Genomic DNA, 13,294 nt, shown 5'->3' on the forward strand with positions numbered 1-13,294 from the left:
GTGGCAACAAACCACTGAGCTGTTGAAATAGTCTCTAGATTCTAAACCCAAATATTTCCATTAACTCATCATCAGGCTCATCATTTTCACGACACTGTTTTAGAAGTGGGGATATAAAAAAGTCCTTTGAAATCTACTGTATTTATCCTTACACTGCCTAAAGTCATCAAATCAAGCTTCCTCAAAACCATAGGTGTTACAAACCTGACTGCCCAGCAGTTACAAGCAGGTTCATTTATAATTGTTATTTTTACATGTAGAACAATTGGACAAAAGAAAAAAGCAAAATGGCACCTAAGATAACAATCAAGAACATTATAGAAACGAAAAAAATCCAGGAAATTCAAGGAAAAGAAAACTATCTATGATGTAGGATATTAAGTTCAAAAGTCCTTGTTACCAAGGGGACATTAAAATCGTGTTTTGCTTCCATAACTCTCTGAGTCCCCTTGAAAGAAAGTGGTCTAAGTCACAGATTCTTTCAGTGTGTGAAATAATTCCTGGGAATAGGGCAAACTCTTTCAGCAGTTTATTCATTATTTTCGGCCACTTAGATAAATGACAATAAAAGTCTGTTCAAAGAGCTACTGGCTTGGAGAAACAGAAGAATCTTCAGAAATGCTTATCTCAATACCAAGGAGTAATTCACGTGCTTGGAGTACCTAACTAATAAAATCCTGTAAGGTGACATGATGTTTGATGTCAAGAAGAGACAACAAGGCCATGATATCTACGTTCTACACTTAAAATGAAATGTGTTCATTTATAATTAAGTGGTAAAAAAAAGTCTCCATTAATACACAATTTAACAGCTATAACCCATTCACTGAGAGAGACGTTAAGTTATGGTGGCAAGGAGAGGTTGCTAAATATTTTAAGGCACTTTGACCATGTTCCTACCCATATTAATGTCCTTCTAGAGGAGTTTTCCCATTACTAGATTTTTTTCTCCTTTTTAAAAAAATAAACTTTAGTGTTTCTGTTCATTTTGGAAATATGTCTTGCGAAGGACTTTGGAGATATTTTTCTTTCTTTTTAAAAATGACCTTCTAATAAAAATAATAGACTTTTCAGATAACACAAAATCCAAAGCAAATAACATTAGACTCTGCCAATATGGTCATGAAAAGACCAAACAGTCTTTCTGAAGTAGGGTGACCAAGTGCCAAAATAACTTAAAACATTCTAACAGAAGGCAAGTGAAGTGTTACTCAGAGAACCAGCAATCAAAGCAGCCCGCAGTTGGAGGGTGTTACAGAATCCTAATCTAGCAAACCTTCCAGCTTGACCACTGGTTGTTTTCAACACAGTACTTCCTCATTGGCAGGGCACGCTTCTTTTCTTGACATCAGGAAACAATACCATTTTTTTTTCTTTTCCTTTTCTTAGACACAGTGCAGAACCCAGCACATTTCAAGGCCATATGATGTGGTTTTTGTTGATTTGTAAACCAGCTTCTGGTTTTGAAAAGGAAATTGCATTCAAGCTCAACCACGCTGTACTAGTCTTGGTTTACCTGCCATATGCAAAGCGTCTGTCTTTGTGATGATCACCAAAAGTATCCCAAAGCCTGAGAGAAACACTCACTTCATCAACAACATCCCGAGAACGCTCCAAGACCTGCAGGAGAGAGAGAGAGCATCTGTGCTCGGTGTCAGTCAGAAGTTCCCCAGGAGAAGCGTGTTCAAGTCAGCACCCTCAGTGCCATCAATTCACTTGCATTAAGTTTCCTTATTCTATCTGACGGGATTTAAGCTAAGTCTTAATTCCCTTCCTGGAATCACCTGTCTCAACCCTCATTCAGGATACCAGAGCCACAGTCTCCGGTTTGCATTTTGCTTTTGTTTTCTCTCGTGGCACTAAAAAGGTTAGTTTTGTTTTGAATGTGTAATTTATCCACGCTCCTCCTTTAGAAAAAATCAGACTGGCAACCAGCAATGATGTGCCCTAGGGATGCTGAAGACACTCTGTGCATCTTACCTCCTGGCACACGCGGTACTGGTCAATCGCCCACACTGTTGGCACGTGGGTGGCCAGCAGCTGATACTGCGTGAGTGTGGTGTTGCACGCCCTGGCACAGATCAAGCGCGTCTTCCCCACGGCATTGTCACCCACGACCACACACTTGATAGTTTCAACGTTGGGTCTTTCGTAGTCCATGTCAGCGTCCATTTATAAAACTCTGTAAGAAGAGAGTGAACACCACAGTAAGGACACCAAGGCTTTCCAGAGCAATCAAAGACGTGAGAGGTTCAGGGAGTTTTGCCTTCGTCCAGCCACTTCCTTGGAGGTGCACAAGCACAGGAAAGAATGTTTGGAAGTTCGTACTAAGCCTAATTGACACTCAAGTTTTCTTTTTATATCTCACACAAGTACAAAAACATGGGACTGTTATTTTGACCCCAAACAGTTTATTCCCGTTAACTGTTATTTTCTCCTTGGTTTTCTCTAAACACAACCTGCCTACTGGAGCTCCATTCAGCCACTGTCGGGACAGCTGGCACACATTTATAGCCTACTGGATACTCACGTTGGCCTGCTAGCAAGTCCGGTCACCTGTAGGGCTGAACTTCAACATTGGGCAATAGGTAGCCTTGGCAATGCTAGCATCTACTTCATCACAAGATCGCTCATTAGCCAATATCTGTTGTTGAAAAGCAGTTTTCTATAGGTTCAAAACTGTTATGGGGACTTAGAGAATAATCAAAAGTGCAGGCTGAAAGACTACCTGATGTCAAAGAAGAGTAAACTGCTAAGTCTAAATTTAATCAAATTAACTTATATTTATTTGTATTAATCAAATTCATAATTCATAAATATATATGTGTCTGTGTGTATATATATGTGTATATATATACACACACACACATATATATATATGGAATCTCACGCTGTCACCCAGGCTACAGCACAAGCACAGTGGTGCAATCTCCACTCACTGCAACTTCCGCCTCCTGGGTTCAAGCGATTCGCCTGCCTCAGCCTCCTGAGTAGCTGGCATTACAGGTGCCCACCACCATGCCCGGCTAATTTTTATATTTTTAGTAGAGATGGGGTTTTACCATGTTGGCCAGCTGGTCTCAAACTCCTTATCTCAAGTGATCTCCCCACCTTGGCCTCCCAAAGTGCTGGAATTATAGGCATGAGCCACCATGCCTAGCCATAAAAAAGATATTCTTGAGGGCCCACAATAAAGCAAGATTCAAAAAAATTATCTTCTGTGTTTTCATCAAGAAATCTGGAACATATGGCAAAGAATAATTTTACCAGGAGAGTTACTTTGGAATCTTCCTGAGACCATCCAAGAAGGTTTAAACAGGGCTGCTGATGAGAGGCCAAGAGGAAGAAAAAAAGCACCTGCCAGCTTGGTCTCCCCAGGGACAGGACCCTCCACAAACAGGGGTGCAGGCTGCTTACCAGTAGCAGCTGGACAGGAGGCCAGCCATGTATGATTTTAAGATTGTAATTAATTGTAATTGCCTTTTTGAGGGAGTCTATTGTTAAACTAATAAGAACAGATGCTACACTTGATCTTAGCCAAAAGGCTGACAAGCAATGGAAGTCCATTGTTAAACTGAGAAAAGTGGGTGGGCGGTCATTTTTAAGGAGTCAGTAATGATTTTAATGGCTATGGTAAAGAAACTGTTCAGAGTAAAGCCTAATACATAATTGGGACTCAAGTGTTTGTTTAATTCATCTGATTGAGAAAAATGATAACTTGGATAATGAGATTAAGGGCATTGACAAGGATATATAGAAAGAATATTAAGAAGAATTCTTTTTCACAGTTAGGACTATTGGAACATGGACTGTCTCAGAAGTGAAGGGTATGGAACTGTCGACTGTAATGCCATCACAGGAGGTGTTAAAGCTGAGGCTGGAGAACGATTTGGCAGGAATGGAGTAGAGTGATTCAAGGAACAGATGTGTGCTTAGGTTAGGATTGGATCTGTAATTCCTACACTGTGGAGAGGCTTAAAACAGTCAGATACCTGTCCACCTGACACATACTTATCCTGAACATCCTGGGTGGGGAAAAAGAGTCTTTAAAAATCTCCAATTCTGATGATCGGCCAGGCGTGGTGACTCCTAAAATTGATTTCTTGAAAATTCAGTTTTAAACTTCTATGGTTTTCTTAGTTACCCATCTAACAGTATAACATAGCAAAAGCATGAATTTGCTGTTAGATTGGTAGGTCCTAAACAAATCCCAGGGAACACTTTGCAGTGTCTGGAGACATGTCTGGTTGTCACTTGGTGGGGGGTTGAGGAGGGAGTTCTGCTTCTAGTGGGTAGAAGATCAGAGACGCTGCTGCTATGCACAGGACAACGCCCCACAACAAAGAATTACCCAGCCCCAAATGTTACAGGGCTGAGGTTGTGAAACCCTGCCTTAGAAGGATGTGAGTTTGAATCCTAGCTCCCCCATTTTCCAGTCATTGGACTTTGGGCAAGTTGTTTGTACTTTCTGAGCCTCAGTCTCCTCATCTGTTAAGTGGGTATCATAAAAATACTCATCTCCTAAGGTTGTTGTGAGGATTACGTGAACTGATGAATTAAGTCCTCAGTGCCGTAACTGACACACTGATGGTTTCAAAAATTATAATCATGATGCTGAAGACGAATGCCTTCAGATGACAACAAAATTGAGTCAGGTGGAAGGCCAGAATTAGATGCAAACTCATAAACCTAATAATGACAAAGATCTGTAAAAAGGATACAACTTGGAAGAATTAACCAAACGGTAACTCACTGAAAATTAAAGAATACAGAAACAAGATGTGGTGTAGCTGATCTTAAGCAAAGAAGACAGAAAAAGTTTTGGGTGTGGAGGGGGCAGGGAGGAGGTCACAGTTAATGAGAAGATAATAGAGTTGGAAAGATGGGTTAAAAATGCTTCTCTGAGGCATTTCTCAATTCCAGAATAAAAATGGTAATACTAACCCTCTTCGACAAGTTTCTGGTTACATTAGCATGGGGTAGTAGCCTGAATCAGAAAAACAGGTTCTAGCTGGAGTCTCCCAACTTTGGAAATGGAGGTTCATTACTTTAAATGTCCCCAGTGGTGGGAAACCTTACTCTTTTAAGGGTGAATTTTTTTTATTTATTTATTTTTGATAGATAAATGTCATATAGAGCCGATCCCTAAAATTTGGGAGAATGTTTAGACTTAGTAAAAATGGAGAATGGGACACTAATAATACAGAATTAGTTTTCTGGTAGGCTTGCAAACTAGCCCTGATAGCAGCCCCCAAGAAGGAATCCCCCAAAGAAGTTGAATCATAGCAGCACTGACGGAATGGCTGTGTCGCTTTCACTGAAGGTTACTTTGAGAGTAACAGGAGCCCTTCTAGTTTTGTATTAAGGCTATGATTACAAAAACTATCATTGCTTCACTTATTTTTAGACACATTTCATGAGTAGTCCTAAGAAGAATTTCTGTGTCAAAGGTGAGAATAACATCTATGGGTCCTCTAATCCCTAGCAGTCCGCTCCAGACCAAAGTGACTGCCAAAGGTGCTGACCCTTGTGCAAAAGGGATAATATGTAAGGGAAAATAAAAGGCAGGGCAGAGTTAAATATTCAGGGCCCAGATCACTTGCTCCAGATATGGAATTTCCAGGAAGCATTCACTGAATTCCCAATTACTGAAAATCTTTTATTTGGAGTAGAAATTTCTCTTGTGGTTCTCTAAAAAGCATTTTAAGAATGTGAAATCACAGCCAAGGATGGAAACTCATGCTATAGTTGCATTGTTGTAAATCATTTGTTCATTTGTTACACATAAACAAACATTAAATTATGGTAGTAATTATAAAAATATGCAATTTTATCCTTCTCCGCTTGTTATAGGCTCTAATTTATTCATATCTAGCATTCTGATGGTTGAGTGTACTCTTAGGACCATCTGGATAATGACTGTCTGGTTTCTGATTTTTATTTACCTACAATGAGAGTAATAAGTATTATTCATTTAACACTATTAATAAATGTCACCACTATAAATCCTGCTGATCGATGTGGAGACCCTCTCATACTTAGATACATACCTGAGGAGACAAGGAAGGTAGAAAAAAAAAAAGAAAAGAAAAGCCTGAAAGAATGGATACTGGTAATCTGCTACTATGGCAGCTCTGTCATCTTACTCAAAACTGACTTGAACGTTATTTCATATTTTCACCAATACCCGATGAATCCACTTGCACAGTACTCAGAAGTCAGAAGGGACAAGCTTATTTGAAAAATTGTTAAATAAACAAGACAGTGCAGGTGGGGAAGTGAAGGGCATGGTGGAGTGGTTCTGGTCCCCACCACTCACAAGGCTGACCTAGAAAAGTGTGATCATGCTCTTCATGGTCTACAGAATCACCCCATCTGGTCTGATCATCCTATACCTGCCCGCTATTATTGCTGTCATCTCCTGGACTTCAAGCCACTCCTCCATACTCCCTGCCCACACAGTGTTCTTGGGCCTACAGGATGGTGCAGCCCACATCCTAGTCTCACCATTTCTTCTCTCCTTCAGTGCCAGTGATCTTTACCACATTTTACTTGAGCCATCCATCCTTTTGGACACGTGCTGGATATTGTTGTCATCCAGAAACATTTTGCCTCTGAAATCTCAAATTTCAAAATTCCACTCTCAGAACAAAAACTCCTACCTTTACAGCCTGTGCTGGATGAAATAAGGCCACGGCAGCAACTCCCATCAGGAGGTGAAATCTATTTCCCTTCCTCTTGAATTAATGCTAAGCTTTTGACTGCTTCGCCCAAAAGAATGTGGTGGAGGTGATGCTGTGTGAGGTCTAGAGTCTAGGTCTCCAGAGGCCCTGCAGTTCCACCTTCTTGCTGTTGGAATGCTGCCACAAATCCGCCATGTGAGGAAAGTGGCCTAGCCCAACAGGGGATGAGAATTCACATGGAAAACCACTGAGGCAGCCCTGCCAATGGCTGTCACCAAGTGCTGGATAATGCAAAGCCATCTTGGACCTTGCAGTTCAGCCAATCCTACAGCTGAATGTAGTTTATGAATGAGCCCAGGTGAAACCAGCAGTGGAATCACCAGCCAACCCTCAGAATCATGAGAAATCATATATCATTACTGTTTTAAGCCACCAAGTTTTGGGTTTATGAACCAATAGTCAACAGAAACATACCCATTATACCTTAGGGAAATCTCCAGTACCTTCACTCCTCTATTTTTAAATGTCAGATGATAGGTCCCTTTTGAATGGATGATCTTTTCTACCTAGGGATGATGGGTCATGCCAACTTTTCTCTTTACGGTCGCCCTCAATTTCTTGCATTGCATATGTGGTATGCAGAATAATAGCCTCCCTGAATATGTCCACGGAATCCACGGAACTTGTGAATATGTTCCATTGTGTGGCATGAGGGAATAGGGTTGCAGATGGAATTAAGGTTGTTAGTCAGCTGACCTTAATATAAGCAGATTATCCTGGACTATCTATGTGGGTGCAACACAATCACGATGGTCCTTTAAATGTGGAAGAGGTAGGCAGGAAATCAGAGTCAGAGAGAAATGTGAAGATGCTATACTGCTGGCTTTGAAGATGAAGGAAGGGGCTGCAAGGCAGGTAATGTATGTGACCCATAGAAGCTAGAAGAGGTAAGGCAACAGATTCTCCCCTAAGGCCCCCAAAGTAACACAGCCTGCCAACACTTCAAGCTCAGTGAGACCCAAGTCAGACCTTTGATTTTCAGAACTATAAGAAAATAAACTTTGTTTTATGCTACTAAGCTTTGACAGTTTGTTACAGCAGCAATAAGAAACTAACGTAGCACACTTTAGCCACACAAAATGGCTTTCTCAAATTCTAAATGTTGTTTGTTACCTTTATATACACCTTTCCTTCTTGCCAACTCTCCTCCATTCCTTGTCTGCCTGGCAAATTCTATTCATTCTTTAAAACCTTATTCAGATATCCTACTGTGGCAACTCTGTCATAAAAGCCTTCCTAACTACCCTCTAAAAAGCTTTTCTAACTACCCCCTTAGTCAGCTTCAGCTGCCATAACAAAATAACATAGACTAGGTGGCTTAGCCAACAGAAATTCATTTCTCCCAGTTCTGGAGGCTGGAAGTCTGACAGCAGGGTGCTGGTGTGGCTAGGTTCTGGTGAGGGCTCTCTTCCTGGCTTGTAGGCAGCTGTCTTCTTGTGGTGTCCTCACATGACAGGCAGAGACACAAAGCTCTGGTGTCTCTTCCTCTTCCTAAAAGGGCACTAATCTCATCATGGGGCTCCACCCTCATGGCTTTATCCAAACCTAATTACCTCTCCAACAGCCCGCCTCTTAATACAATCACACTGGGGGTTAGGGCTTCAACATATGAATTGGGGGAGGGGGCAGACATTCACCCTGTAGCACTATCTCTGTGCCTATACACACGCCACTCCTTCTTACCAACCCTCCTCCATTCCTTGTCTGTCTTGCAAATTCTAGTCATTCCTTAAAACCTTACTCAGACATCACCTCCCCTGGAAAGATTTCCTAACTAACCCTCCACCTCATAAACTAATTTACTTTTTTCTCTGTATCAATAAAGAGTTCTAGCAGAAGCAATTACAAACAAAAACAAATGTACACGCATCCATACACACATTTTTTTCTTATATTAACAAATCATGGAATGGTAGCTTGTGAATTTGTGTGCATGTGTGTGTGGTTATACCTTCAAAGTGCCCATTTCATACACTGAACGAATCAAGTGTTTGTGGGGTATAGCTATTTGCTACAGTGCTGGGAATATATGCTTATACAACACCCCTTTTCTGCAAAGCCTTTCTTGACTACCCCTCTGGTCCAAAGGTCCCCTAATTTAATGGTGACTCTCTCTGAGGGCAACCCATTGGAAAAATAGGGACAGAGCCAAATGTGACCTTAGTTAGCCTGGTCTCCTCTTCAAATCATTTCCCTTCCTTTGGTGGTACCCCAACCCAACCTTCAGTCTTTGCCTTGATGACCTTCATGGTGTTCTGTCCCTCTCTTATGAAAGAGACTCCCAGGAAGTTCTGCGCATGCCCACTCCCTCACTCACAAGACACCTAGAAGACCTCTGGAGTTCTGCCCCCATAACTCAATAACTCAGGGCACTGTGGCTGATGTACTTGTTTGCTCAGACAGGCGCACTTCAGTGTAGGGCCACTAATTGATTTCAGGCAAGCGTGCAAGACTCCTCTAACATTAGAAATTCAGAAATTAAGATGAGTGGGTAGGAAGAGAGTTATCACTTGTCTAAGAAACCCCACTAGGGGTCTCCTAATTGCTGTGAATCATCCCGCCATTGGAATATGCTGCACCTTATCACTTACACTATGTCTCTTGTTATATTTGCATTTCTTTTCTTTTCTTTTTTTTTTTTTTTTGAGATGGAGTTTCACTCTTGTTGCCAGGCTGGAGTGCAATAGCACAATCTTGGCTCACCACAAACCTCCACCTCCTGGGTTCAAGCAATTCTCCTGACTCAGCCTCCCGAGTAGCTGGGATTATAGGCATCTGCCACCAGGCCTGGCTACTTTTTTATTTTTAGTAGAGACGGGGTTTCTCCATGTTGATCAGGCTGGTCTCGAACTCCTGACCTCAGGTGATTCACCCACCTCGGCCTCCCAAAGTGCTGGGATTACAGGCATGAGCCAACATGCCTGGCCCTATATTTGCTATTTCTATCAAGGCGTGGTGAGCAGTCTGCTTAAAGACAAAAATTGAAGGCCCATGGAGGGACCTTTGTAGTCTTATCTCCATTTAGCTGTTCACAGACAGTCTGAATGATGCTATTGCACGGACACTACATTTTCTTATTGCTCCCAAAAGCATATAATCTGAACTTTAAGAAGTAATTTAGCTCAGCCATTAAAAAATACTAGTGCAACAAATTTTAGTGTATTCAAAGAGTTAGCCCTGAAATAAAAAACTGAGAATTTTATATTATTGACAGGAACAAAAGGAAAATGTTAAAAGTTGCATAATAACTATAGCCAACAGCCAAGTTTCGATTGTGCAGATTTCATTATTCTGAGCTTTTAATCAGCAGTTGTAGGTAGGTGGGAGCTGTTTCATACATAAAATAAACATCTCAGCTGGAATAAAGAATAGACCCAGAGCCGGGAAAGAGATGCAAGGGCTGGGCTGGACTTCCCTGAATCAAAACTTCACAGAATTATATCTCCAGGATAACATTGCCTTCCACCATTTAAATCAACAGAATTCACTGTTGTAATCAACATTATTTTTTCAATGGGCTGTTTTGATTAAAAAAGAAAAGAGTAAGTAACAGAAAGGATGCTGCATAGAAGTCTATGGATGCAAATACTACAGAACCACCTGCTGATATGAAAGAAGCACTTTTTACTACATCCGCTCATGATTCTCACCAGGGCTCTCTGACAGTGGAGACCCACAGAAGATCGTGCTCTCTATGCTTTTAAAACTCAAGATCAGTGGGGGAGATGAACCAAGATTAGAAACCAACCTTCTTTTCTACCTTATGTGCTGTTCTTAATAAACATTGCCCTCATTGAAAAAATAAAGACTTCATTTATTTCTTGAAAAAATAAACCAAAAATTTAAAAGATGCATGAAAATTCCAGGGCAGATTTCAAAACCACCATAAGTGAACTGTGTGCTGGGTTCAGACACATGGGTCTACTTTCTTCTACAAGTACACCAGGGAACCTCTCCTTTGACAATTTGCCTATGTCATTACTTCTGCACAAAGGCCCTTTCCTCGTGCCCTTAACTCACCTGCTGAAATTGTTCTCCACCTGAGGGACTAAGGCAGTCTTAATTTAAAAATTACATGCTAAGCACTGAATGAGTGCCAGGCCTATAGGTGTACAGTGAAAAGCAAGCCAGCGGTGGTTCACAGTCAGGCGGAAAGAAACAAGTAAACAGGTAGACAAATACATCATCACAAATTTGGGGGGTCCTTGAAAAAAACCAAAGGATGTCGAGAAAAAATAATGGATGGGAAGCCTGAAGGGCAGACTGGGTGACCTGTCTGAAGAGGCCTCATTCCTGCCATCTGGAGAATGAGAAGGGCCCATTCAAGAGATGGGAGAGGAAACAGGCCTGAAGAGCCCGAGGGATAGGAAGTGGGGAAGCCGGAAGGTTAGAAAGGTAGGTGGGGATAGATCATACTCAGCCTTTCAGGCCATAGTCAGGAGTTTGGATCTTATTCTAAATGCAGTGAGAAGCCACTGCAGTGTTTAAGCAGAAGTGTGGTAGGTTCTGATTTCTTTTTTTTTTTTCAAGTTTTGTTTTGTTTTGTTTTGAGTCAAGGCTTGCTCTGTCACCCAGGCTAGAGTGCAGTGGCACAATCTCGGCTCACTGCAACCCCTACCTCCACCTCTCGGGCTCAGGCCATCCTCTCACCTCAGCCTCTTGAGTAGCTGGGACTACAGGCATGTGCCACCATGCCCGGCTAATTTTTTGTATTTTTGGTAAAGATGGGGGTCTCACTGTGCTATCCAGGGTGGTCTTGAACTCCTGAGCTCAAGCGATCCTCCCACCTTGGCCTCCCAAAATGCTGGGATTACAGGCCTGATTTGCTCTTTTTTTTGTTTTTTTTATGAGACAGTGTCTCGCCTTGTTGCCCAAGCTGGAGCGCAATCACGTGATGGTTCACTGCGAACTCTGCCTCCTGGGTTCAAGTGATTCTCTGCTTCAGCCTCCTGAGTAGCTGGGATTACTGGCACTCACCATCATGCCTGGCTAATTTTTGTATTTTTGTAGAGATGGAGTTTCACCATGTTGGCCGTGCTGGTCTTGAACTCTTGATCTCAGGTGATCCTCCTTCCTTGGCCTCCCAAAGTGCTGGGATTACCAGCATGAGCCACCATGCCTGATCCTGATTTGCTTTTTAAAGGAATCCCCAATATCACTGAGACTGCTGTATGTACAGAGAACATGTCATGAGGGCAGGGGTGCAATGGCAGAGGAATGGTGAGGAAACCCTAAGTTCTCCAGGAGAGAAAGGATGGTGCCTCTGACAGGCAGAATCAGCAGAGATGCAGCCAAGTACAGATTCAAGTTACATTCTGGAAGAAGACACACTGCAAACATCCTTCCTTTACACTGTCTTTAAGAGGGTTTATCAAATTCTGATTTGTAATACTGATTATTATGTTTATATGCATTCCACTTCCACCCCACTGAGATTATAAATTTTTGGCAACAGAAATTGTTATTCATCTTTAAATCCTCAAATCTTGTCACAGTGCCTGGCCTATAGGCAGCTTTCAATAAACGTTTGTTGAATTGAATATAAAAATACAGCCACTCCACCTTTCTTAGAAAACCTTCCACCTGGGGCTGGCAGAGAACTTGCATGCAGCTATCTCTGGTGACTGATCATTAAGCCCTGTGGCCTTGAAAGCAGCAGTGTGTGGCTAAGCCTGCAGTTGGTGAGAGGAACACCTTGAGGGACATCTGTGTGGCCCATCACAAGAGCAGTGTTTGACAGATGGCATTGCACCAACCATTGCTCCCTAACAGGAAGTGCATCAGTAACCATGGGAGCCACCAGAGACCAAGGACCACACCCTTTCACCAAATGGGAAGGTGGTGGTGGGGAGGAGAGCCCCAGTAATTGCAGGCAGGAGGGGCTTAGGATTGGATTGGATTTAGAAAAACAAATGAGTGCTTGTTTATTTTGTTCTAGTTTCTAGAGCCGATTTATAAATCTTAATAATATTTATATATAAGGGTCTCATAAAGTTCTCATCCACTTTTAGACTTAAACATCCTAATTCAAGGGATTCTCAGCACTTTTTGGTGAGTCACTACTTGGCTGGAAAAGAAAGGAAAAAAGGGAGGCACACGTACCCATTACATATAGATAATGATTTATAACTAATATGAAAGTGAGTCTTGAATAAACGAGTTCACTCTATGCCCAAAAGAGCCACACCACAAAATGCAATTAGCTGCACTTCAAGGCAAGATGGCGATGAAGGCACTGATGCCTTGAACCCTCCTCTACCATCATCTCACTGCAAGTAGCCTTAGTCTGTATGGAGCCTCTACAACAGTACCAGAAACTAAGGGTGAAAAGTAACCACATACCAGAAACTGGAAGGATTTCTGCCAAATTCACTTCCATGGAGCCAAATGATAACACCACTGATGACCAGCAGACTGCCATGTCCACAGGGAAAAGAATTGGCCCAGGAAGTAGGCAGACATTCTTCACCACAGATGCCCATAATCTGGAGTAATGAGAGCCACACTGACTTGGGACCAGGGTGAAGAGAGAAGGGTGGAGGAAGAAGGTT

The 13,294-nt window shown here is 42.0% G+C and overlaps 1 protein-coding gene and 1 pseudogene across 42 annotated transcripts in view; both read right to left on the reverse strand.

Moving 5' to 3' along the window:
* RHOBTB1 (Rho related BTB domain containing 1) overlaps nt 1–13,294 on the reverse strand; it is a 141,200-nt gene that overhangs the window by 48,630 nt on the left and 79,276 nt on the right. For 40 of the 42 annotated variants that reach the window (XR_008619933.1, XR_008619935.1, XR_008619936.1 and 37 more), the window contains 2 exons: nt 1,981–2,182; nt 1,517–1,620 (listed from right to left, as the gene is read on the reverse strand). Coding sequence is in view for 34 of the 42 variants with exons in the window: in XM_055092870.2 (XP_054948845.1) it covers nt 1,517–1,620; nt 1,981–2,172 (296 nt within the window). In the remaining 8 variants the exon portion in view is untranslated. Of the gene's footprint in view, nt 1–1,516; nt 1,621–1,980; nt 2,183–13,294 lie in introns of those variants that run through there. The other 2 variants (XM_034930630.3, XM_055092879.2) reach the window with 2 other exon arrangements.
* On the reverse strand, nt 3,398–3,557 carry LOC112441117 (U2 spliceosomal RNA; annotated as a pseudogene).

Source organism: Pan paniscus, chromosome 8 (genome assembly GCF_029289425.2).
Source record: "Pan paniscus chromosome 8, NHGRI_mPanPan1-v2.0_pri, whole genome shotgun sequence".
Lineage (NCBI taxonomy): Eukaryota > Metazoa > Chordata > Mammalia > Primates > Hominidae > Pan > Pan paniscus.